This window comes from Salvia splendens, chromosome 1, assembly GCF_004379255.2.
Source record: "Salvia splendens isolate huo1 chromosome 1, SspV2, whole genome shotgun sequence".
Classification (NCBI taxonomy): domain Eukaryota; kingdom Viridiplantae; phylum Streptophyta; class Magnoliopsida; order Lamiales; family Lamiaceae; genus Salvia; species Salvia splendens.
Window position 1 is genome coordinate 4070994 of NC_056032.1, and position 26894 is coordinate 4097887.

The window sequence follows — 26894 nt, forward strand, 5'->3', positions numbered from 1 at the left end:
ATTAGAATTTAAAATTTAAAATTTATAAATGCAAATGAAATTTAATCAACTCCTTATCAGAATTCAGAAGAAGAAAAAATTCATAGTCGTCACCAATTAAAACTTGTTAACTTTCCAACTAAATATGAAAACTATTTTACTTACAGTTTAATTATAAAGAGGAAATGAAAACTAAATTAATTAAATAGTTTACTTAAAGTTTAACAAAAAGTTAGATAAAATGTTTAAAGGGATATTTTATGCAAATAAACTTCAGAATAAAAAAATCGTTTTATAGTTCCGTTTGAGATTATGTTCAACGCATGCATTTTTTAAAAAAAATATACATATTTTTATTATAAATATATATGTAGATAAATATTGCGGTACTATTGGATTTAAGTTAATTGCATATAATATGTATTTATAATACGCAAATACACAAATTTAAAATGAATTTTTTAAATGCAATTATAAAATGAAAATAACATGTGAATAATATAACTAATGTTTTATTTTCAATCACAGAACTTTGAAGACCATAAATAATAATGTAACTAATGTTTAAGAAGCGTTGATGCATTTAGTGGATCTTTTTTCCTGTATATCGATCCCACTAAGAAAATAAATATCTTCTTGCATAACACAACACTTCCCATACTTAATAATAAAAATAATAATATAAATTCGACACCACATATTTTCAAATATTATCTGGCATGTTATAATCAAACTAATTATGAATGTTGGAGAATCGTAAGCATTTGATGTGTGGTTCATAATTTTTGCCTCGTTATTTGAGTTATACTCATATATATGTCGACAAACATTAATTTCCAAAACTTTCACAATCGATAAATTAGCTACGCGTATTAAATCAGTTGTAATACATAAATTGGTGATGTCTATTCTCCAACAAACTCTATCTTCTAATGATTTACTGTATTATTTATATTTTTAAGTGGGATGCGTTAGGGTGACACCAGTCTTAAAGTATTTATAGTATTATTTATATTTTTAAGTGGGGAGGTGGGGCTGCGTTAGAGTGACATCAGTCTTAAAGTGACAACTTAACAAAAACGCAGCATGCAATTTGCGATACATATATATGCAAACAACTCGGCATATGATTCCTAGCAATCTACTATACGAAATTAGTGCACTATGGTGACACCATAATTAAAATGACAATTTAGGCAAGCAATATGTGATACATAGACAAACAACTCGGCATATGGTTCCACGCAATCTGTGATACGAAATTAGAGATAATCAAACAATATGCGATACATAAGCAAGTAAGCCTGCCACGTGATAGACTAATATTGAATCTGCTCATAAATCTAAGGGTCCTCATTGGTGGTATCTAGTCATATTTTATTGTCATTTTAATACAATCCGAGAGGTGGGTTTAGAATTAAACTTAATTAGTCACTCGCGTGTATAAAAACGAGAAACACCAAATCGTGTTTGGTTTCCAATTGAAAAAAGGGTGCGGTGCTGCAATGTGGCTACTATTAATAAATGTGTATACATATGGTAAATTTTTTTCCTTTTTTTACTGATAATAAAATGCAGCCCAGTTGTAAACATTTCTCCTTCAACTAGTAACACGAAAATTCGAGTTACCATTAGACAGGATGATACGAACCATGTTAACAAAAGTTATATTATACCTTACGTTTTTATAGTAAAATACTCTTTTTTTTAAGGTTTATCAATTTGAGACGAAGGGAGGGTGGACAGAACTGCATGCAAAGGGCTTACTAAAGCCTTAATTATCATTTAAAAATATATATATTTAACTAAAAAATGTAAAGCCAATGTTTCTTTGCCACATTGATAAAAATTATTTAGTTGAGTACTTGTATATTTATGGATTTAATTCTAAAACCAATTGGTGATGAAAGGAGTGACTCATCACACTTATATAGTAGTTTCAATTTTTCTATTTAATTATACCGATGAAGAATATTGTTTTTAGTTATTTTTTGTTTTTACTTGCCAACATCCTCCTTCAAACCCATCAAGAAAACCCATCAAGATGAACTTTGGAGGGGTTGAACTTTTTTCTGTTTTGTTAGACCATTGTCCCAAATTTTTTGCTAATTAGTTGGACCATTGGCCCATATTTAAAGCCAAGATATACTCATAGGCAGTCATTATTTTTGTTACTGTCCAGATATACCGCTGGGTCAATTAATTTTGGTCTACTGTTGGTGACCCGCTCTGATATCATAACGAAAGTATTAATGGCATTCGATGTGTTTCTGTTTCTTGATAGATCGAATTTCCTCCTAATATAGGAATCATTATAAATTAGGTGTATAATTTCCCTATCAATTACATATCATTTTTTCCGATAGCTTCTCCTTATTTGGTATGTCTTGTGTATGGTATGTTTGACAGTAAATATTGCATTGTACTATTATATACTCCGAAAATGCACAACCACAATAATCAAATGGTTTATAGGTGAATGAAAAATACTCCATCCGTCTCATAATAGGAGTCACTCTTATTGTGAGTGTGACTCTTATTGTGGGACGGACCAAAATGATAAACTGTGACTCTTATTGTGGGACGGAGGGGATCAACTCCATAATTCCAGCAGTTAGGTCCCATACCAATTAATAGTATTAATACATGTTGTCTTTACTTCTTTTAGATAATGCATACCGATTAATAGTATTAATACATATATAGATGGTCTTTGTCTTTCCTTCTTTTAGATAATGCATGTACTATATTATGATCAATACTTTTCATATATCCATCAGATTTAAGTTCCCTATGTAATGTCATTACATTACATGAGCTTTAGCAAAATAATCTCCAAAACATTAATAAGCTGCAAAAATAGACTACAAAGAGTTTCTCAGCCCCATTTTACCTTCTTAATGATCTTAATAAGTAACAATTCATTGACTAAACTAAATGGTTTGCTATTTTACGCTTCTACTTTCATAGTAGTATTTTCTTAATTCTCTCTTCTAACTTATGATTTTCTCTCTAACGTATTACCTCAATTTATCCCAACTTATGATTTTCTCTCTTCAAAGATTATGTTTTTTTTGTAAGGCATAACTTTCAAATAATTAAATGTATTGCACATCCATTCGGTTCAGATCACTATTTCTAATTAGGATTGCCAGTCATAATTAAAAATTAATTAGGGCCCACGTGAAGTGAGCCTCTTTTTCTAGTTTTCTTATACTAGCATCTTTTGGGATATGATAAGATGGAATGGGGTTTTAGGAAGATTGTTAGGCAAGTAGGCAAGAGATGACAAATTTACAAACTCATGAAATAGTGCATGATCAAGGATATGCATGTTCATTCCACTTTAATATTGCCTCAATTAGGACTATATACATAATATATCTATATGTGTGTGTGTCCAGAGTCAAATAATAAATAATTTATTATGTAACTAAATTGATGTCTTTTCAAAACTGTCCGGCCAAATTAGAAGTCCAATTGGACTCTTAATACATAATAAAATCGTCATATCATATAGTAAGAGTACATTTTAATAAAAATTGGTGACTGATAAACTGACTAATGACAACAACCAAGACCACAAAAGACGCAAATTAAGAACAAAAACAAGCAAGGGAGGTAAATGATAATCACAAATACCAAAAAAAACATAAGCTCATGAAAGAAAACAACATCTAAATTAAATCCTTCAAACATAAGTTTTAGAGAATTTAAATGTTTTCTACGTTACACAGTCGGCAAATATTAAGAAATTTAGAGAATTTAAATGTTTTCTACGTTACACAGTCGGCAAATATTAAGAAATTTAAAGACATGGATGATTCAACTGCATACTAAAGTGGAGGAATGATATATTCTACCCTATATGAGCAACATCCGTGAGCACCATACACGTTTAAGGAACGTTTAACATCTTTTATTTTGTTTTATGCGTTTGGTTTAATTTTAAAACATTAAAAATTATTATTGGCAGTTTTAATTTTACAATTTTCATAAAAATCAAAACTTGATTTGTCATTTTATTTGTTTATTTGAAAATATAGAGAAAACGAACAAATTCAACTTTGATTTTTATGAAAACTGTAAAATTAAAAGTATCAATAATAATTTTTATTGTATTAGAATCAAACTAGATGTGCCTTAAACAAGCGTGATGCTCACATAAGGTATGTAATATATCATTCCTCTACTAAATTGATGTCTAAGATTGAAGTATCATACTAGTAAATTGTGGACTTGGACACAGCAGGGGATGCTGTGTAGATCAAAGCCACTCATTTATAAATAAAAGAAAATAATCTAACTTAATAAAAATCAATGGAGGGATATGATTTGCATAGCATCCCCTGCTGTGTATTTTGCCACATCAGGGGATCCAAGCTCGTAAATTATACTTCATCCGTCTCAACTAAGTTGAGTCATATTACTTTTTGGGATGTCCCAACTAAGTTGAGTCATTTCCTTTTTTGACAAAAAACAAAGCATCTAATCGCTTTTACTTTTATTCCATCACCTACTTTATTCTCTCTTTATCTTTCAATCACCTACTTTACTCTCTCTCTTTATCTTTCCATCATCTACCTTAGAGTGTCCAAAATAGGTGGCACAGCCACGCCACAACCACAAAAAAACTTGTCCGCCTAGTCATCCAGTCATGACTCGGCCACAAAAACTTGTCCAGCCACGCCTCACATTTTTTTAATTGTTGGTATATTTTAATTGGACTAGATCAAAATTAATTGGACAAAATAAATAGAATGGAATGGAATGAAAAAAATTAATTGGGAATAGATATTTTATAGATAAAAATTTGAAAAAACAAAAAAAAAATCAAAAGTACCGACCGAGGTACTTGCACGGCTCGCAGTAGACCGCCGCGGCACCGCCGCCCGCCTCCGTCGATACCCGGTTGTTCCCCCTCTGCCGCGGCTCCCCTCCGGCTTACAATAGGCCACCGCGGCAGCTGTATTGTGGATACTCTTAGTCACTCTTTATCATTCCATCATCTACTTTACTCTTTATCATTCATACTTTATTTTTCGCTTCTACTTTTTAACACAATTTCTTAATTTCTGTGTCTGATAATTTTGACTCAACTTAGTTGGAATGGATGGAGTATATAGAGTCCAACCGTTAGAATAATAAAAAAACTTACTCCATTACACTTAGTTTTAATTGAACCCAACGAAAAAAACGAATTCACAGGACCCCTACTTAAAGGTTGTCCAGCCCAGTCATATATTGTCGACTAAATAATTAGTGACATCCACGTAATCTTAGTCGTATAACAAATTAGGGTACAAACTAAAAAGTGATAAAATATGTTTACAAAATGAAAATACACAATCGTAAAGCCTAATTTTCATCAAATGTTGAATGGGGCCTACTAATTAGTCCAGCATTGTGGACCCCCAAGCATGTGACCCATGTGTGACTCAGTGACATACTTAAATAATTAATTTTAAAATTTATGGAATCGATTTTTCCAGATCCATCTGTGCTTCATTAATTTGATAGAAAACATAACAATTCACAGAATAGCATGGTTGAGAAATTATTATCAAAATCTGAAGCCATATAAATTGTCACACTGTGAAATAAGTTTGGTCATGTGTCTTGATGTTAGCGGCACTGTCTTCATCACTAGCAACAAAATCCAGATGTATATTTGTAAGCAAACATTGGAAAATATATTGTCCCTCAATTATATGCTTACTACTTTGATTTTGATTTTGATTTTGATTTAATATCTATAAATAATACCAACTTATATCTTAATTTAGTCAAATTTGATTTCATGGCGCCGCTATTATATTCAACATAAAGATTCAGTGTATTCGGTGATATACTCCATACGTCCGCCAGTAGGAATCCAATTTTTTTGGGCACGGGTTTTAAGAAATACTAAGAAAAGTTGGTGGAAAAAAGTTATTGAAATTTAAGTCTCACTTGTATATATTATTTTTAAATAATTAAATGAGTCAGTGGAATGTGAGATCATATTACCATTTATAATAAATTTACTGCGTCTCTTATTCGCGGACGGACTAAAATAGAAAAACAGGACTCCTATTCATGAACGAGGGAGTATATGCTACACAAATAGAATAGAATAGGACAGATAGAGTCAATATATTGATTTTGGTTCAACTAGTGTGAGGCAGTTTCGGCTCTAAAATTGAAATTCTTAGCCCGATTCTGGTTCTATATGTCTCTCCAATTTAAAACAGAGTTGGAGATTGTAAGTATGCTTATTTTTATATTTTTGCAAATATATTATTGGTCAAACCTATCATCATAAAAGTTTAAATTAACCACTTGTTTCATGAGTTAATTTTGCATAAATTATAATGAATAGAAATTGTAAGTACTAGTATAAGATACTCCACTTTGAAGGGCATTAAAGTAAATTATCATAAGTATACTGTTTGCTTGATAAAATGTTACTACTACTACTACATAGTTTTATTATAGTATATGATTTCTTGATTACTGTAGCCGGCGTATTATTATTTAAATATTTGAATGAAATGACAGAAGAAGGACGTCACAATAAATGTTGAAGCCCAAGGGTAGCAAAATAGTCTTCCATCATTCAAGTTATAGATTTAAATGATTTCTACAAAATTAATGGAAATCCTTGTAAATGACCCTACCTGAAGGGACGGCCCCTACCCCCCAATTCCAAATTCATGGTTTATAAATATACACAAAATTTGCATGGTCCCCTTTCTTAATTAATTTCCAAAATTAATACCAACACCATATGTATCGACACATAGGGGCTCGGCACTATATTTCTAATCACATTATTAATTAGTCCAAATCCACATTATTAAAATATCGTGTGTAATATGGGTGGTATAGTGTGTGTATTGTGTCTCCTTTATAGGAGTATAAATTAATCGAATTTGTGATAGAATCTTATATTTTCCCAAAGTCTCCTACTTTATGTAGCAACATTACATATACTCTCACTTAGTCTTAGCCCACAAGGCATGGAACACAAAAATTTCTTTGAGAATATAGTTGAACACCAACTTTTCACCACCACCACCACCACCACCACCACCTCGGCCGCGTCCGCGTCCACGTCCTCGTCCTGCTCGAACGAGAGCCTTAGCGAGCGCGACAAGGGTAGTAGTAGCAACGAAACCACAAAGTCATCTCAAGGCGAAAAAAGCGGCAGCGAAGTCAGCAAGCGGCGGAGGGGCGGCGTCGCTGCCTCCGCCGCCGCCGGCGAGAAGCACCGGGCTTACCGGGGCGTGCGGAAGCGGAATTGGGGGAAATGGGTGTGCGAAATCCGGGAGCCGAGGAAGAAGTCGAGGATATGGCTGGGGACTTACCCGACGGCGGAGATGGCGGCGCGGGCCCACGACGTGGCGGCGCTGGCCATCAAGGGGCAGGCGGCGTATCTCAATTTCCCTCATCTAGCGCAGTTCCTTCCCCGGCCGGCCTCCACCGCGCCGAAGGACATCCAGGCGGCGGCGGCCAAGGCGGCGGCGGCTACATTCCCCGCCGAAGCCGAGCCGCGGCTCGTGAGCTCCTACTCTTCGACGGATTTGGCTGCGGAGAGCATGCAAGAGTCGGCTTCGACGGCTCATGACGACGACACGTTTTTCGACTTGCCGGATCTGTCGCTGAGCACCGCCTCGGGTCGCGGAGGCGGATATTGCTACTATGTTTCGTCGTGGCCGATGGCCGGAGAAGATCCGATCTTGTGGGAGTGCAGCTAGCTAAGCTCTACGAGTATTTGTATTTTTAATTTTTATATAGTTAATTTATTTTCTATCTACATTTTTTGAATTTTTTGGGATAGCTAACAGACATTTTGATCTTGTTCTTGAAAGTGAAATAAATGTGTATGATCTAGTTATGGTTTGGAGGAATCGAATAATAGTTTGAAGGGTTGTCAGCCAATTAATGTTGTGGAATTATTCTATATCACTATACACTGCATTTTGGTGAGTTGGTATAGTAATATACTAATATAGAATTTCAATTTTAAGTCATACATACCTAAATTTAAATATTTTGGTGTTAAAAAATTGACTACACTCCCTCTAGTACTGATTGAATAATTCACCATTTGCAACACCGAGTTTCATGGTTTTTACTGATTTATTTATACACCAAATGTACATCTTTATATATTGAAAGATGACATTCCATGCGTTGTGTTCATAGCTTCAAAGTGTTTATTTGAATAATGAATATGATTACGTATTGCATGTGCACTAGTATATCACATTGATTCTATAATTGGGTAAATTAATTTAAACTGCATGAACTTTGCTCCAATTAAGAGAGAATTATAAAATTTAATAATCATACAACCCAAAATATGATGCATATGTGTTATGAAAAAAAGGGAAGATGTGTAGAAACATGTAGCTAACTTAAGTCCAAAATTTACTATTTATGGATGTTCTTTCCATGCTTCTATTCGGTCTGTATCAAACTACCATTTTCTAATTTTGGGCAAATAATATTATTTTATGAAAAAAAAAGATGTAGAGGATTATTACTACGCGTAGTGTCATTATCACCATGATAAGTGGCTTTTAATCACGAGTTAAAATTATTTACTATGTGACCGTTTGAATTTTTTTTATTAACTTTGGTGGTTTATTATGATCTCCTTCCCAATCTGGCAAACGAAAAAACTACATATATATGTATGCAAATGTACTGATCTAAATCAACAAATTGCATAATGATTGTGCATAAACATATGGAGTATAATATTCTTGAATAATTTTATGTGCGTTAATTAATTAAGTACACTAATCATTTGTTTGTGACGTGTATATTTTATAATTATAAATTAACTTTTTACTTAAATACTTAGCAAACCGCTTTATTCCTCTGGAATAAAGTTATATTCATCTTTACCCATTTTTCAACTTTGTTAATGTGATTATGTGTATTACATATTTAAGCATTTATTCTAGAAATATTCTAATTAATGATATTTTGACATAAGTACTACTGCTGTTAATGATCCAGGGTTCTTGGCAATTTTTAAAAACCTAAGAACGTAGATAATTTGTTTGTAACTTAAAGTCATAAGTTCAGATTTTCACTTATTTCTTTCATTGAGTTTTCCCATAAAAAGTTACTACTTGATTCAAACAAACATAACACATGTAATTTCAATTAATTTAGTTTACTTTTCCGTATTCAAGAAAGTATGCTTCTAGGTCAAAAAACCATCATCGATCCTATTCCTATATATTAGTACTACTATATCATAATTCATAGTATGGGCTACAAGAAAATACACTTTTTGGCTCTCTTGTGATAAATCGATAAGATATTTTAGGCAATAGGTAGTAGGTATGTATTCACATTTAGTTTTATTGTTTTTTATTCACTATTTGGTCTAGTGGTAAGTGATCTCACCATCACTATCTCCCTCCTTCATTTCTATATTTATTATTTTCTAGTATGTACTCCAATCATTTAGCCTCCTTGATCTCTTTGGGGCCCACACATCTTGCATCCAAATTTTTTTATATATGTTATTACCATAATAGGGAGTATTATATAATTATAACCCATTGCAGTATAAATTTCTTATATAGGGGGGGGGGGGAGTCACTGTTCTTGGATTCGATGAGGTAATAATTACAATGATATAGATTACAAAGTGCAAACAATTTCATACAAAATCTTAACTTTTCAAATGATTTAGATTCCTTATGAAACTGCCCAAGAGAGTAATTCTCCATATTGAGGCTGATTTTGGTTTAAAGTATTTTAAACTCAAAAAAAAATTAATTTATCCATACAAATGGTTCACACTGTCTACAAAACAACACAAATATAATTATATTTATGCAGCACTAGCTAATTGCATGTGAATCTTCATGTTTTCAGCCTAATTTTTAGTTGAAAACCTACAATACTTTCTCTTAGGGTTCTTGGTAATTGTGCAGTAATTTTAATTTAAGAGAGTCATATGTTCAGGCAGAAGTTGACCAAAAATATAAATATTCCAAAGTAGGTAATTGTACAGGAGTATAACAGGAGGTTAATACCTAATTGTGCAACCTTCATACCAAGTTCCAAGTCTTTGATAGACTAAACAATAGATTAACTAAGCAACGACTTGATTAAGATAACAGATCAAAAAATTGTACATCCATTAAATTCAAAGAGGAATCTTCTTCAATTACGTACTTATCATAATGTAGAAACAAGTATTATCGCAATATTTTAAACACAAAAAATTTAGTTTTACCAATTAGAATCAATATGTTAATTCAATTCGCACGTGAATAGAAAACTACAAATACTCTAATTAATACTCCCTATAACAATTAAAATTAACAAATGGGAGACACAATCTACATGATTGGTCGGCGGCATCTACGACTAGCATCATGTGTGAGATTAGTGGCCATTAATTACGTTGCCAAACAGCATTCAAGATCTTAATTACTTAACGATGTATTTAATTAATAGAATATTCCATCACCTAGATATTTGTTCTTACTTGAAAATTTTTACGTACCGCTTAAGACTTGAGCTGATTAAAATCTAATATGAAAATATTCGGAAATGACTAATTCAACGAGAGCCAATAACAAATTATATACAGTAATTAACTGTATAGTAATAGTATTATATAAATTATTTTAAATTGACCCCATTGTCGAAGGTGATAGGTTGGTCACACTCTAGCTGTCCTTCAAATACCATGTGAATTTATATTTCTAAATTATGTTAATGTACTATATTTGTTGTTTCTCTCTTTGAAGCACGTTAATCTTCTAAATGAGTTTTTCAGTTTTTAATTTTTAATTAACCATGTTGATACATGATAGTACTACTTAATTAATTAAGTTGTTAACAATGTTGAAACTATTCATTTAGCTCGATAAATACAATGTTAAGTAAAAATTTATGCTTAAGTAAACACTGATCGTATATGAGCTCACTTACACGAGGTGCGATCAGACGATCACGATCGTCTTAGTACATTTTTTGTCTTAATAAGGTTTTGTTTTTATTCCAATATTAATTCATGATTATGAAAAAGTACACTTTACAGCAAGGATCGTTGGAGGTGGGTTTATTTTTTTCTCTCTAGAAAATAATGACAATTAATAAAAATACATTACATAGATCATCTTAATGACTAGTAAAATAATTGAAAGTAGATAAATATTAGATAAGGAGTATATTTTATCATTCATTTGTAGAAGTCTTTGTTATTTACAGTACTGTTTTATTAATTGTTGGGCAATTTTTGAAATATTCTATTAGAAATGGGTCACTCACCCCTTGAAAAGCCTTATAAGGGGGTGAGTTATCCATACTTATATAGAGGAGCCAGGATCGTCACCAAGTCGATGCGGGACAAGATTTTAAGAGTTTTAACATATTCTATAATTAAATAGTCATTAAAATAAAAAAATATGGAATAATATTTTCATTGCTTTATTTGAAGTTTAACCTATAAAATGTAACAACATATGTGACTATATATTGAGTAAGAAATAAAAACAATAAATTACATATGACGTATGTACAAATACTGTAACTCATCAAGTCCAAATCTAATAAAATCAGTTATGACATTCAAAATTAGTTAGAACTTTTCCTTTGGTAGAATATGAAAATTTCTTTACATTCATTTTTAAATCAACTCTAATTTGCATTTATTTCTAAGATCACTATTGTTATTATAGTTATATTTGTTGATCTATGTTGAATAACAAGCATTAAAAAGAGAAAATAAAAGATGGATAGAAAAAGAAAAGGAAATAAAAACTAGTACACCAACTCTTTTCTCATTAAAAGTGGTGTAGAATTCCCAATCAATTGCTTTCCCAGAAACACTGTTAGTAGCTTTATTCACACATTTTATAAAATTAAATATAAATAGTCACACTATTGGTCCATTAGTCTAATAAACTTTTTGTAGGACTGGCTTGAAAGAAAAAAGGCACTAAATTATATGTAAGTGGGCTATAATTGATAATCTTTTCTTATCTGGAATCTGTAAAGATGGTGATTGGAGAAGATAGGATTAAGGCATTGCCAAATGATTTCTTACACTTAGCTAAAGACAATAACAGTGAAGTATTCACAATTTTTAAAGCTACTTTTGTGATTTAACATCGAGTTTTCCGTACGAACCATTTGTATTTAGCTACTTTAAAGCAGATAGTATTTCTTTTCTTTGTACCATCATGATAGAAAGAAAATGAAATATTTTTGCTCCCTATAAAAAGTTGAAAATTCTTCAAATATCAGAGATATGAAAATTCTTCAAATGAGAATCGAACACAAATAGCTACAACCACAGTCGAGATCACTATATTCTCTGTGACTGACTTGATCGAAAAGACAACGTTGATGTTCGAACTCAATGGCCTGAAAATAAGAACTCATCCACCAAGGAGAGTAAAAGAGATTAGGCAAAATATGATAGATTGCCTAACCTACATGCTAATATTCCAGACAAAGACAACAAATGGTCCTAACAATTACTTAAATAGTTGGACGAAACCCACATGGGAAGATGTCTCAACATTCAAGAATCCTATGTTTTATATACTTCTTTATTTCAAGCTCTACTTTAAACATGATCCACAATTTCACAACCAAATCATCTCAATTATAGTACTATAAGTTTGCATAAGCAAAATTTAATTTCAGCTTCAAATATCTCGCAGCAACCGAGAGCAATGTTGGTATCAGTGAATTTCAATCAATCAATATCCATGTGGGCACACAACAACATGCTACTAGAAATTCATCAAATTACTTGTTAGTTTCATGTGTTCATAAAAAAATATCTCAAGTGATTCAGACAATTTTACTTGCATTAAGCTTATCCCTAACTCATAATTCCAACTACATACATGCATTTAATCGACTGTGATTCAAAACGAAGGTGTTGATCACCATAACTTTCAAGGAGGACGGGAAGGATATATGAGATGAGATTCTATCAATCGCCTAAATCAACAGTCAAGAATTCATCAGACCCCAACCAATCATGATCAGGAACATGAATCACAATGAAGACAATTTTGTCAGTTTGACTATATAAGCTCATGTTTTGGAGAGGAGGGCTCTCCTCTCTCAACACCCATTCACCATTTAGAGCCACCAAGAATAACATTAGCTTCTCCAAACTAAACCTAATAATAATATCTACTCATTTATTGAACGCGTACGGTCTGGGAAAGCAGCACACACATCAGAAATTCATGGTTGGACCCTTACCATATAGTCTTGGAATGAAAATGACATGATGTACCTCCAACTTATCATCTGGTCCCAAACTGTAAGAGCTCAATCTCACTCCAATAATATACACATTGGCCCAGAGGAGTTGGGAACGACGATAGCCACCAAGCTCATGTACTGTTAAAATACAAAAAGTTGTGAGTACGGTTGTTGCAGCAGAATATTCAAGCATGACAAGCCATCGCACATTTTGTAATTGGCATTTTATATTTTACAGTTCAAGAATGGCAAGCATGTTTGAAGCAACAGAAATTCAGAGATGGAAGAGTAAATCAAGTTGAAGTCAATGAATCAGTCTGCTTGGAGCATCACACATATGACAATATATTACTCACTGACTCACATTCACTTCAACAAGGCATGGCATGTCCTGATTTTTTAAACATTGTGCTTTCTGAGTGCCAATCATTGTGACCAATTACAGTTACCACAAAACTACAAAGAATGTACTGTTACAAGGACTAAAGACATGATAATCAATATTTAATAAGGGATAAGATCTGCCCTTATATTAATTGACGATGGTTATAAAGGGCCCCCCGTGCTATGTAAAAAATGTTCTCCACCTAAACTTCACTCCTTTAACACTCGCATTGGAATAAGGAAATAGAGCACAAGCATTAAGCAAGTGAATACTTGGCCTGCCTCCACTTACCTTCATGTCAAGCATACAAGCAAAGATTAAATCTTTATGGTAACTAATTACTGTAGTTTCAAATTAAACTAGAACAAAGACCTAGTGTCCGCCCAGTCCCCTTTAGGAAAAAAGAAAGAAAAATAACAAAAACTAATGTGCACTACGTTACAAGCCAACAACGGACTGAATTGATAGTTTAATAAACTTTCATCCCACATATAAGTACCTAACCAACAGTAAAGCTTAATCACACAAGTATTGATCAACTCCAACCAACCTAAACACTCGAAATGAATTATTATGCAGCTTGTCAAAAAACTATTGGGAACTAACAGAACAATTGATAGACTATTATTAGAGGAAATCATCTGTTTGAAAAAAATTATCATGCTAGAAGGTACATAGCATGCTTCCTATAGGAACACAAAGATTGTATCTGCACGATCATGCACTTTAATAAAAATATAATCCATTCAGCTATACATAAACATAATAATTTCTCCAAGATACAACTTTATTCTAAAATAACAAATTCATTAAGAAAAAGAAGATAAAAACCAGCACTAACATGACAACAATTATACTTCAACAGCATACCTTCTTCAGCTAAAGTCACTTCATGAGTTCAATCTAGAGCATTCCATGCCTTAATTTTATAACAGCGAGGGAACCCACTTTACCTAAACAAGTAGCCAAAGTAAATATTTGTCGTAGATGATTGCCATTGGCTGTAAATATATATATACATACATACTATATTCTACAAACCTTAGCTCAGGGGTGAAACTAACCATGATAATAAGGATATTGATGAAGAAGATGCATGTCTGTCTCCGTGTCGCACACAATCATTCGAGCACACAACACACACATGCAGATCTTTAAAACTGAATGCCCAAAACAAGCTTACTCAATAAGGAGTATGATTCAATCAGAACATTCAAATGGTATAGGCGTGCAAATTGACAATGAAAAATTACTGATTGAACATTGATATTTTGCTTGTTTCTCCTAAAACAACTCAAACTAGACACTAGCAACAAAATTGAGATACAAAATCTGTACACAGCGGCATAGAAGAACCTAAGAGTCTAAGACCAAAGTCATATGAAGCTCCATGCTAATCCATACACACTTGGAAACCATGGGGCTTTGCATCAATTGCTTTCTTTACTTGCAAAACCGTCATATGGAGAACTGGACTGAATTCAATCTGCAAGCAGCAAGTTAAAAAAGCACCCAGTTTCTTGGAGCAGTCAAATGAAGAGGGCAACTCATGAACACTATTTCAAAAAAATCAAAAAACACTTCCAGCATCTAAACCAGAAAGAGCAAACCTACGCTACAAGCAATTTCTAGAAAGGAACCTCTATCAGTTGCGACGTGGTCTTTTCTTGGATTCAGCAGAGCAAAAAGTATTATATAGTACATGTGAAACATCATCGTCAGAGTGAACTTCTAGGTGCACACGGACCCGGTACGCATACGCATTGATGCCAGGAACCATAATGATCAGATGTATACAGGTTTGACATCATTGACGCCAAAACTTGACGCACAAACTGGGCACTTACGACGGCGTGTTTCAATTATTCTCTGAAGGCAAGCATTGCAAAACAGATGATAACATTTTGTGATGACCACCTGGCAAAAGGTAATTGTAAGCTCCTAACTGAAATAAACCCACAGCACGAATGAATATAGTGCCCTCTAAACCTAATCATCCCATAAGTCGTCCAATCATATTATGTGCCTGGGGATCTGGTATTGTTAGGCAACATACACCTGAAGTGAAGAAAGCCATTCTTTTTTTCATCCAAATAAATCATGTAGTCTCGTATGTTTCAAAAATCTTGAAAAGGAAATAAAAACTTGTACAACACAGCAACCTCTTAATAGATAATGCTAGCTTATTCATTTTCTCATGCATCTCAAAATGGGAATTACCTCTTTCCTTCTGTCAAGGCAGACACTGCACTTCAGAATTTCCTTGTATTCCCTGAGTTCCTCTTTGAGCTTTTCAATTACAGAGGATCCCTCAACTTGGGATTTTAGTTGTTGACCCTTCTTCCTTAGATTATCTAGATCTTCCTCAACCCTTTTTCTCTCAAACCTAATTAAAAGAAAGAGCAGCAAGAAGTGAGAAAATAGTTTTTCATGTAGCTGAATAAGAATTATATTAACCCTGAACACCTTTCTTTCTCTAGTTCTATCTGCATCTCAGTAAGAGACACCCTACTCCTATCAACCTGCGCCTGTGCTTCTTCAACTGTTCCCATCAGTAGTTGAGAATTTTTCCTCACATCTAACAGTCTTCTTTGAGTGCCTTCCAAAGCAGCAGCATTGTGGGCTCTATCTTCTGCAAGTCTCTGTCTCTGATCTGAGTAGCCCTTCAACTGCAGCCAAAAAGATTATTAATACAATCAACTTCCACATATGACCCTATGTATGCCACTCATACTACCTGGTCTTCAATTCGGCTAGCCTTAAAGTTATAAAAATCTACAGTTTTCTTGGTCTGTTGTACAGATTTATCCAACATTCTCTTCTCCATAAGCAGAGCATCTCCCATCTGTCTTGAATGCACGCCTTCTAAAACAAGCTGAAACACAAACCAATATGGAAGTGATTCATCAACAAAGGCATCCACCAGATATATGCATCAGAGGTTGGAAACAGAGTTTCTTTTCCCAGAGTTTATAACCAATTTGAAAGAATATATATTGATTAGAGAAAACAAACCAAAGGGTTGACATAATTAATTATTACTATCATTTTTGGGAAAATAATAACAATAGTTTTTTTGAGGAGTGGTTTTCCCACTTTTTTCCTTGGAGCAACAAAAGACTTTTGGCACCACTACCTGTGTGTAATCACCCTGTTCCAATACTATAGAAAATTTTCAAGATAGTTGAAAAATGAGTTCTGAGTCTCAAGTTTTACAAGATTGTATCATTATTTTGGTATGCAATTAGTTACAAAAACATTATATGAAAATATTGTAGATTTTAGGATACTCTAGAAAAGAAGAAAGACCAAGTTTAGGCCCAAGGACGGTACTAATCTTTCCCTTGTGTTTCCAATTTCCAAACCAACATTAAAGTACAGATACACTTAAGAGATACTATAGTACAAGGAGGATACTAAAAAGAGCCAGGCTTAGTTAAACTCGAACAAGGACTACTCCACTCTCATATAAATGGTTCATGAGAAATGCTGCTGAACAGAGATTATTAAAGCCTAAACTTCATTCTGGACAATTATCTCAATGAGCGTAACTGAAAAGTGAAAAGCACAATGGTACAAAATAGAAACAACCTTTGCTAACCCTACAACAGTATCCACGTGACATGACAGAAGATCCTTAAAGACAAACCCTAGAGGTCAAGGAACATGAGAATAGACTTGCATGGCCTGGTGGGTGTGCAAAAGTTAGAATGCTCAGCCCCGGAAGAGGGACAAATTATTCCTCAGAGCTTGAACATTATAAAGCATAAAACTTAGTTAACCATGACAAAGCTCCACAAGGAAGCACGTGCAATCATGCAGTCGATATCATGTAATATATCAATTTTTTCTCCAATATATCATACGATTCTTAATATCCGGGCTATGTTCCAACAAAATGAAACAGGAGCATGAAAAACAAATGATACAAACGCAAGTAATTAATAGCAACTAGGGTTTAGGGAATAGCATTCACAATTTCACATTGAAAAATAAGAATAACAGCTATCCTGATAACAGCAGGCACAAACTCTAAAATGATGGATCAAGTATAATCTTTTGTTTTGCATCAGAATTTTTTAATAATATTCAGGGTGGTGGATATGCAGATAGTGTCCAATTGAAAAATGGATTTCTGTGAATTTACTATTTAGGTCCCCATAACCAAAGAGAGATTGAAGAAACTTAAATGTTGATAAGATACTTCCTCCTACACAGTGTATGTAGATGCATTCCTTTTTTAAGTCCAAAATAATACTCGTATGAATTTAAATGTCTCGCCATAATGATTTTGGTTCAATTGAAAGCAAACAATCAGAAAACTGATTCTTTAGAAATCCAGCTGAATTACGGAATCAATGGAGTTATAACCTTAACATTATAGTCATCTCTCTCGGTGATTTGCTGCAAAAGCTGCTGGTTCTGGCTCTGCATGTCATCATACGCCTGCCCAATAGTCTGTAGCAATAGAGGTAACTCTTAGTCTATTTTAGGATGTATGATAGAGACCTATCCAACTTTAGAAAATATGCCAGAACTCAGAATGTGTGTAGAAAATAAGGATCAATTTCATATTTAAGAGCTATGACTCATAGAAGTTAAGGTTGAATACAAACCTCTATCTCAACCAGGTAGGACTCGGTCTCTTCATGCTTGGATTTTAAGCCATCAGAAAGGCTTGATTTTTCCCTGCTATAGCAGTAGAAGAAACTATAAGAATGCACACAGATATAAAATCTAGGTCGCGGCCATTGACAAATTTCTGCAAGGGTTAAGCTAGCAGAAAGGCTTGATTTTTCCCTGCTATGGCAGTGGAAGAGACTATAAGAATACACACAGATATAGAATCTGAGCCGCGGCCATGGACTAATTTCTGAAAGGGTATATGGTTTCACTTGACCAATCCACAACCAACTCTAATTATCATCTACCTAGACACACAAATACACATGTCCCTACGGTTTCTGCACATTGTCATCACATCTCTAGTCTTCCCATTTGAAAATTTCAGCTTATAATTTAGGAGTTCCAGATAGCCTATTCACATGTATAATAAAAATGTAAGTAGATTCAAAATTATGTTTCCTCATCTTTAGTATTCACAGATGTACTGGCTTTCAATTATTTAAATCACTAGAAAAGTGGCCAGGTCATTGTTTCCTTGGCACTGTATCAGAAAATGACAATCAAAACCTTACAATGGTAAGAAGCAATTATCATCTAGCTACTATTACTATACATTTAAAAAAGAAATACAGCATAATTTAGATGAAATATAGGGAATCTATACTGATATACTGGTTTTCTAATAATTTTTTTACTAACTAGATAAGGTTCACCTTACAATGGTAAGAAGCAATTGTACAACATTTGTTTTTACTGTTTATAAGCTAATATCACATAAAATGTCACGAGCACAAAATTACACAAGTATAGTAGAACCATCCAAATAAGGAAGATGCAACATACTCGGGCATAACCAGATGAAGAATCATATTCAGCAAAAAGCCAATAGCACGCGTAATTTCTTAATGCAAAAAAAGATGATAGCAACATTTATAGGATTCGCAAAGAAATGGACCTCTTAGAAGACTCTAACTTCTGTCTCAGCTCAGCAATCTCAGCCTCCGAAGCAGCTAATTTCTGCTGGGCTTTTGCTTCTGCTTCAATTGCAACTTTAACTCGCAACTCCAGATTACGCTCGTCAAGGGAGGATTTAAGGCCTTGAACTTGAGCCCATGCCTTTATCTCGGCACTTCTAGCTGCACTAACATCCCTGCATATGACAGAGTATTTCAAAAACAAAAGGTATGAATACAGTGGTAGTTCATTCAGATGGACCCACAAAGATGACCTTAGATTTTAATGACGGACATGCTGCAAAATATATGCATCCAACCATTCGAGTGCTAATTTGTCCTTTTCATAATCTTTTTTGAGAACTTAATGAATTTGTAGGGTTTGTAGAGAAAGATTAACCAGCAATTACATACCAGAAAATCATTTGAAGCCGTACTCAACGTAGGTACTTACATTATTGGAAGTTTTATGAATATATTAAAAAAAATGAAGAATGCCAACCTTGAATCAACCGATTGGTGCCCATACATTTCTAGGAAGAGCTTCAAGTCTGTAACTGTCCCCTTTAAATCACTGATCTGTGCCCACAAACCAAATTTTAAAAATCTTATCAGATCCCTCTATTTCGAAATAGTTCTTGCAAATCTCACTAGTCATTTTTTTATTAAAGCCCAACTACAGTAGATAGGGATTTTCATTATGTCCTTATCTGAAGTCTGTTATGTTAAGAAATACTCCCTCCGTCCCATTTCTTGGCGACACGGGTTTTAAGAAGTGTTAAGAAAAGTGGGTGGAAAAAAGTTAATGGAATAGGGGTCCCACTTGTGTATATTAGTTTTAAATGAAATGTGAGTGGAATGAGTTAGTGGCAGGTGGGACCCTATTACCATTTATGGTAAAAGTTAACCAGGACTCCTATTCGAGGACGGACTAAAATGGAAAAACGGGACTCCTATTCGCGGACGGAGGGAGTAGGCTATAATATAATCTACTGTTACAAACAAAAACAAAAGACTGCATACAGAGTAAGCCTGAGTCAGTAAAGTTATGTGACCAAATGCATATAACATAAGAAAATTCCGTACCACTGCTTGTAGTCTCTGAATTTCAGCATTTTGCTGCGCTGATCTGGAAGTCAAAGTCTCCAACTCCTTAGCCTGTTTATGACACACAGATGCACATGTACATATGTGGAATTTTAGTAACTTTGAATACCGAGCTAAAACAAAATAGAATGGACAAGTTATCAAACCTCACCTTGCAGTTGAGAATATTAGTCAATGATTCAACATCAGCTCGCAAACTGTGAATGTCTGCAGCAGTCTCTTTGTGTTTAGCTAACAGATTTTGCATGCGACCCATTTTCTCAGGAAATGATGAAACCAAAACTTTAAACTCCGCAATAATCTCTTTCCTGCCTGTAATTAACAAATTAAACTAGCGACAACAAATCTACTGAATTACAATAAAATATACTATCCATACCAGGTTCTTTAGATGCTTCGTCCAGCTTGACCTTAATTAAATCCTTTTCTTTGTTGTATCTCTCTATCTCTGCTTCCAAGTCGCTTATTCTGGAGTTAGCAACAGCTGAAGATTGCTGAAGCACATCAACTAATTCATTTTTCATGAAACTTTCTTTTTCCCGCCAGTAAAGACTCTCTTTCTCAACCTGAATTTGAAAGGGTGAAAAATTGAATATGTTCCCTTTTTCTCTTCTTTTTTATTAAAAAAATTGGCTACAACAAGTGAACTGAAAATGTGAAAATAAAACAAAATGTAACCTGCAATTTCTCGTAAAGGGCTTGATATTCAACTACATCTGCTTTAGCCTTTGTCAATTGATCTTTCAGTAAAATATATGCTTGGGATGAACAAATGCAGTGAACATTCTTTAAGTTGCTCTGCCAATATAAGTTGCACAGGCTAGTAAGAAAATCAAGGGCCAATGTGCAATAACAAGAAGTGGGAAGAAATGAGAATACACATAAGATACGAGGAAACATATTAACCTGCAAATTTGATAAGTTTCTTAATGTGTTCAGCCTATCTTCATGAAAACGCTTGAGCTCTTCTAGTCGAGATGATGATTGCTCCTATGCAGAGACATACTTTCTATGAGCCATTTCTATATAGAGCAACTATATTCTCTACACTAGAGGAGTAATAAAAAAGCAGTTTATACCAATAGTTCCTTCAGGGTTGACTCCATATCTTCCAAGTCTCTTTCTTTGTCCCTTACTTTATCATTAGTTGCCTGTCTATTCCCTTGATTTAGAACAGGGAAAGATGCTCCCTTTGCCACATCTCTTTCTGCTTTTATAACCGCCAACTTATGGTTGCTTTCTTCCAGTTCACATATTGTAGTTTCTAGTTCTCCTTTAAATAGAAAAGCAAAAGAATGCAGTGACATGTCTGAACTTTGTTGAAAACCATGCATTTGGAAAACAATTAAAGAGACTCAATGCAGAACATGTGAATTATCAGATTAAACGCTGCAGCATTCAATAAACACACGTCCCCTATAACATAATAGACAGTTTCTGTTCCAGCATCCATATTACCAGTAACTCAACTAAAAGAGGCAAGCTGAGAAACTGAACAGAGGTAGTTATTCCTTTCTTATTTTTTCATTCGGGTCTGGAAATGAGCTAGATAACTTCTTTTGTACAGGTGGGTGTGGAATACCATACATAACCTGTCTATCAGGTGAGCCTTTTCAAATTCTATCAGGTGCATCTTGAGTTCAAATAAAACTAATGCATTTGAACAAGGCATGGAATTCTATAGCCAGTTTCTCAAAATAATAACAGTACCTGAGCACTCTACAATAATAAGACAGAAGCCTACAAATAATATTATGTTCTTCAGGATAGTTACAGATGGCATACACATTGACTCCAATATCAAGTGTAGGGGAAACTTACCACTTAAGGCAATTAAGCCAGACCAGAAAGGGAATACACTGAGAAGCGGCTATTTTGTGTGTGGACTATAGAGAAGAAATATAAAAAAAAACTAATACCTTTCAAACGCTTCAGATCAGCTTTATTCTTTGCGTCGGTGTCTCTATGTCTTTGCAGCTCACCAGCCAACGATTTATGCTTCAAGTGGAGCTTCAAGGTTGCCATCCTCATATTTCTAACCTCGGTTAGCAAATGAGAAAAAACCACCTTCTGGCTCTGTCCTACAGTGGAGTGCCAAAAAGTAAATAAGTGACTAAACACAGAGACAGATGCATAAGCATAGCAACACTGGGAAAGAAGGAAGCCATAAAAAAAAATTTGTAAAAGAACTTGACGAACTTCATTCACAAACTGAAGCATCATGCAAAATACCAATATGGTCTTACCATTAGAAGAGAGTATCTTCAGAGATGCCGCGTACAAAATACTCTTCAAATTGTTCAAATCATCAAAAGAAGCTATTATATTCTTGAGTATAATCTCTAATTTCTCTGTCATTTCACCATTTATTTTTCTCTCTTCTTCAGATGTATTCATTAATGTACTGGCTGAGCTATTTTCAGTTGCACCAGTTTCTAAGAGCCGGCTCAGTAAAGTATCCTCTGGTGGCGAATCACAATCTATTAAAGCAATTTGTATGACTTTGTTAGCAAAAGCTCCAAAAAAACACAGTATAGAGTGAACAGCATTTAGACTGCAAATTGTGTGACACAGCAAAATTCATCAGCAACTAGGAGCTAAACCGAGTAATTCATATACATACAGACAAAAGTATTACATTTAAATACTGTTTGTACTTTGTAGATATGGCAATGCAATTTTATGCAAAATAATACATCTAAAAGAAGATTTCCTAATTCCTATAGAATTGTGACAGTACAAAAATAAAAAACAACTCATCTTACATGCTTCCAAGACAGATAATCACTGTTCATAAATAGAAGAAATGTCTGGAAATGTTTCATGATAATATAATGGAGATCGACTAGGTGCCCACACAGGTGACTGTCCAGAAAAGAATTTAAAGCTACAAATCCTCTGTCCTTTTTTTCTGAGGTGAAGTTCTAGAAACCAACTCTTATTGATATAATATTAATAGGTGGTGTTCGTTTCCAAGATAAAATAATACCAAGATATAATCTAGGATTGAGTTGTGAGATTATTTTAGTCATAGGGGGTTAGCTATGACTAATTATCCCATGATTATCCATCTAGGATTGAGTTGTGGGGTTGAATCTCATAAACCAAACACACTACAAATTTAATCTCGGATACAATCTTGCAAACCGAACACCCCCATAGTGTACTAATATTGAACAAGATGTCCACCCAGTCACAGAAAAGAGAAGGCCTATTCTAGAATATCAGGCTTGAAGAGAGACAAGATCGCCACAAACTCTGAGACTCATCATAAAATTTGTTCTGTGAGAGCACACAGGCACATTAAAATAGGTGCTACACCCCTCCCCCCGGAATGATGGAGTGCCTGCCTGCATACAAGAATATGTTTGTGCATGTGTATAATTTTGACCAATCAAGCAAAAAAGGTATGCATCATCTAACAGCCAATCAGATAGGCATGCAATAATAGCCCTCTTTGAGTCACAAACTAACAACACAGAAAAAATATGCACATAAGCCGTTATTCATCGGCACATGCTCATAAAAATTGGAAGGTATCATCGTTAAAAATTAAAGCTATTACAACAAAACAATGTTTGAACATATAGTTTAATCTCCAAAAAATAGGAAAGAAATGCATTTACATAAACACATCTGCAACTAGCATCGCTTACCTTCTTTTGCTAGGTGGCGTCCAAAACCTCGAACATCTTTTGTATTTTCTAGTGTGCAGTTAGAATGTGACGCCAAGTGATCAACCAGCTGATGAAATATTGGAGCCACTTTAAAATGAGAAGGAAAATATTTTGTAAATGATAGATCTATGTACGCTTTATGGTTACAGCTATCAGCATCAATTTTCACTAGCTTAACGGGTGACCCAGATTATTATATATCCCTAGATATACAGCAAACTTATGGAGCTGGTTGACTACACTCAAGGAAAATGAAGGGTAAGGCCTTTCTTGCATAAATGTTCACCTCCTTACCACAATCAATCCTACAGCTCTTTTATAGTAGCATTTTTCAGCCAGTCACCAGTTAGAAATATATCTATTATGATTACGTAAATCCTTAGCCAGATATAGTTTCATTTCTCTGCGTTGTTCCATTAATGATTGTGAGTAGGCGTAGAGGTCAAAATATTTTGTGTTATGATTCTCCGAGGGGCCAATGTAGCTTGAAATGGAATAAAGAGTGAGCAAAACTGAAGATACCATTACGTAATCTCCATTACGATTTTATCAGGCTCTCCGATAATTTTCAAGTTGGTTAACCTGCTTGAATTGATGCTACAAACAAAAACTAAATCTAGACAAAACCTCAAAATATAATCAACATACATTTTTTTTATCATGAGTAGTAAGAAAAATAAGAAAACCCACTCATGCATCATAATCATATACCTCTTTCCATGAATTGTCGACCTCAGCTAAAGTTTTATGATATGAATGTTGTTTATCCCTCAACTGACACAATCTGTCCTCAAGGGCATTAATCTCAACCTTCTGAGTTTCCAACTTCTGTACGAGTTTTTGATTTTGAAATTGAAGCACTGCTGCGTCGAGCTACAGCAATTCAAAATTTTGACTATTAGTTGTCGCCACGTCAAAGACTATAAATCTCACAGGAAAGTGTGAAGTCACAATTTATCAGATATATAATCAATGATCCAATGGAAGGAACGCAATCAAGTTCAGTACCCCGTCTGATAAGTGTACACAGATAGCATATCTGCAGCTTGCAAACGTATGAAAATGAAGAAAAAAACTCCTTTTATCAAATAGAATTGGTTAGCACAGTATTTACTAAATACACTGCTGCTATCATTTAGTACTCCATCCGTCTCACTCAAGATGTCCACCTTTCCCTTTTAATTTATATCCCACTCAAGATGTCCATTTTCTATCATTGGAAATTAATTCTTCTCTCCTCTCCCCTCCTTCATATACTCCCTCCGTCCCAAGATAAGCGACTCACATTCCTTTTTGGGACGTCCCAAGATAAGTGAGTCATTTCCTTTTTTGGTATTCTCTCTCTTACTTTTTCTCTCTACTTTATTAACTCTCTTACTTTATTCACTTTCCACTTTACTAACAAAACCCCATTTCCTTAAATCCCGTGCCGAAAAGTTTGTGCTCACTTATCTTGGGACGGGGGGAGTATCAACTACCTTTTTCTCTCTACTTATTCCACCTAACAACTCCTCCTAAAATCCTGTGCCACTCAAGAATGTGGACATCCTGAGTGGGACGAAGGGAGTAATTGTTAATTTTTACAAGCAAGAACATGTTTTGTATGGAAAACACAAGAACAAATAAATAGCACATGACTTCTAGTTAACAATCATGGACATTAACAAGGCATCACAGATACCTTCACAAAAAAGTAATACCAAACATGGGTGAATGCAAAAGATTGGCACTTATAACCCAACTTTTCTACCATGTCGGAAGTAATTGATAACAGAATCAGCAGAGTATAAACATAACCAATTAATATGTGATGGTCTCTGAGGGATATTTAATGAAGAGAGCCCATCCAAACTAAGTCTACAAAAACATAAGACATGCTAAAGCATTCACAACAACCTAAAATCAGGACTCATTCACACAAAACAATGTATATGGACATTAGATAAAGAAACTCAAGGTCCCTGATAGACACATGGTTAACTAAAACTGCACCATGAATAACATACGGTTGGAAATTTACCATCAGATTAGCACAAATAAAGCACAGAACTTGTGAATTTACATGAACTTAGACACACCTTCATCCCAAGATCATTAGTGCATTTCGTGTGTCTCTCCAACCAATAATTATCACGTGGGAATCAAACACTATTCATGCATAAAATTGCTTGTAAACATGATTCTACTTCTTAGTAACAGAAAGTTCTTATTTAGAAATATTAAACAAAACAAAAAAAAGGAAAAAGAAAAAGTAGCAGCCTCACCTTTTTCTCCTCGGATAGCACCGCCAGATGACGCTTCTTGGCCATGGCGGCAGTGGGCGATAAGGAGCTAACATGACGCCGTTTCTTGTCAGCTTCGCCTGTACTACCCATTACAGACCCACCCCTCAAAACCCCAGAATCATCACTTTTCCCTTTAAACCCCACGGAATAAAACTTCCAATGACTATTTCACAAAACCCCCGGATAGTTCAACAAGGAAGCAAACATGCATGCATAAAAATGCAGTCTTGGCACAAATTGGAAATACCCAAATTCTAAAAACCACAGATACTTATCAAAATCAACCAAAAGTGTAGATTTGACTCCAATTTCCAGCCAAACCCTAGGTCAGAGAGAAACCCGCGATTGTTAAGCTTCAATTAGCAATTAACAGCGGTTTTCTGTTACCTTGTTATCCTTTATCCTGAATTCAATTTTTAGGCTCTTTCGATATGTGAATGAATTAACTGGGAGAAAGTGTGAAAATTTTACACACACACACAACCTCTGAACATCAACAATGTGGGGTGGGGGAAGAGAGAGAAAGTGAAACTGCTTTGCTTAATATGATTAGAAGGGGCGGAATGGGGCTTTTCAGAAATTTCCAGGGGTAGATACGTCATTTACACTGGGCTGCTAACACAAAATCGGG

General features: G+C 34.4%; 2 protein-coding genes and 1 long non-coding RNA gene across 4 annotated transcripts; 1 reads left to right on the plus strand and 2 right to left on the minus strand.

Annotated features, from left to right (window-relative positions):
• The first annotated feature begins 6801 nt into the window (after positions 1-6801).
• On the plus strand, positions 6802-7902 carry LOC121794187 (ethylene-responsive transcription factor ERF039-like). Its single transcript, XM_042192248.1, has one exon. It carries the CDS (start codon positions 6981-6983, stop codon positions 7716-7718), a length of 738 nt encoding a protein of 245 aa, XP_042048182.1. The 5' UTR covers positions 6802-6980; the 3' UTR covers positions 7719-7902.
• A 4289-nt stretch (positions 7903-12191) lies between these two features.
• Positions 12192-13584, minus strand: LOC121809041. The gene is made up of 2 exons (XR_006052238.1): positions 13439-13584; positions 12192-13368 (listed from the first exon to the last, which is right to left on the minus strand). It is a non-coding gene; the product is annotated as an uncharacterized LOC121809041 (long non-coding RNA).
• Positions 13585-14850: 1266 nt separating this feature from the next.
• LOC121809030 (E3 ubiquitin-protein ligase BRE1-like 1) lies at positions 14851-26789 on the minus strand. 2 transcript variants are annotated; one of them, XM_042209587.1, is made up of 19 exons: positions 26243-26789; positions 24690-24851; positions 23958-24045; positions 22548-22781; positions 22221-22382; positions 21381-21574; positions 21208-21291; positions 20980-21099; positions 20681-20867; positions 20453-20613; positions 20281-20352; positions 19697-19773; positions 19197-19391; positions 18232-18304; positions 17987-18073; positions 16353-16490; positions 16082-16284; positions 15836-16001; positions 14851-15532 (listed from the first exon to the last, which is right to left on the minus strand). In XM_042209587.1, exons 1-19 carry the CDS (start codon positions 26351-26353, stop codon positions 15401-15403), a joined length of 2646 nt encoding a protein of 881 aa, XP_042065521.1. In that variant the 5' UTR covers positions 26354-26789; the 3' UTR covers positions 14851-15400. The 2 variants fall into 2 exon arrangements, with proteins under 2 accessions (XP_042065521.1, XP_042065516.1); XM_042209582.1 differs by having other exon boundaries at positions 18232-18307.
• Between the last annotated feature and the right edge of the window lie 105 nt (positions 26790-26894).

What these genes read in the sequence shown, in the direction of transcription:
- LOC121809030 (XM_042209582.1), bottom strand. Translation starts at nt 26,353, where the DNA reads ATGGGTAGTACAGGCGAAGCTGACAAGAAACGGCGTCATGTTAGCTCC. An exon ending in ACGCCACCTAGCAAAAGAAG is followed by an intron (nt 22,782 to 23,957) that starts GTAAGCGATGCT and finishes TTGCTTTAATAG; the next exon opens with ATTGTGATTCGCCACCAGAG. An exon ending in CGAAGCATCTAAAGAACCTG is followed by an intron (nt 20,614 to 20,680) that starts GTATGGATAGTA and finishes TGTTAATTACAG; the next exon opens with GCAGGAAAGAGATTATTGCG.
- LOC121794187 (XM_042192248.1), top strand. Translation starts at nt 6,981, where the DNA reads ATGGAACACAAAAATTTCTTTGAGAATATAGTTGAACACCAACTTTTC.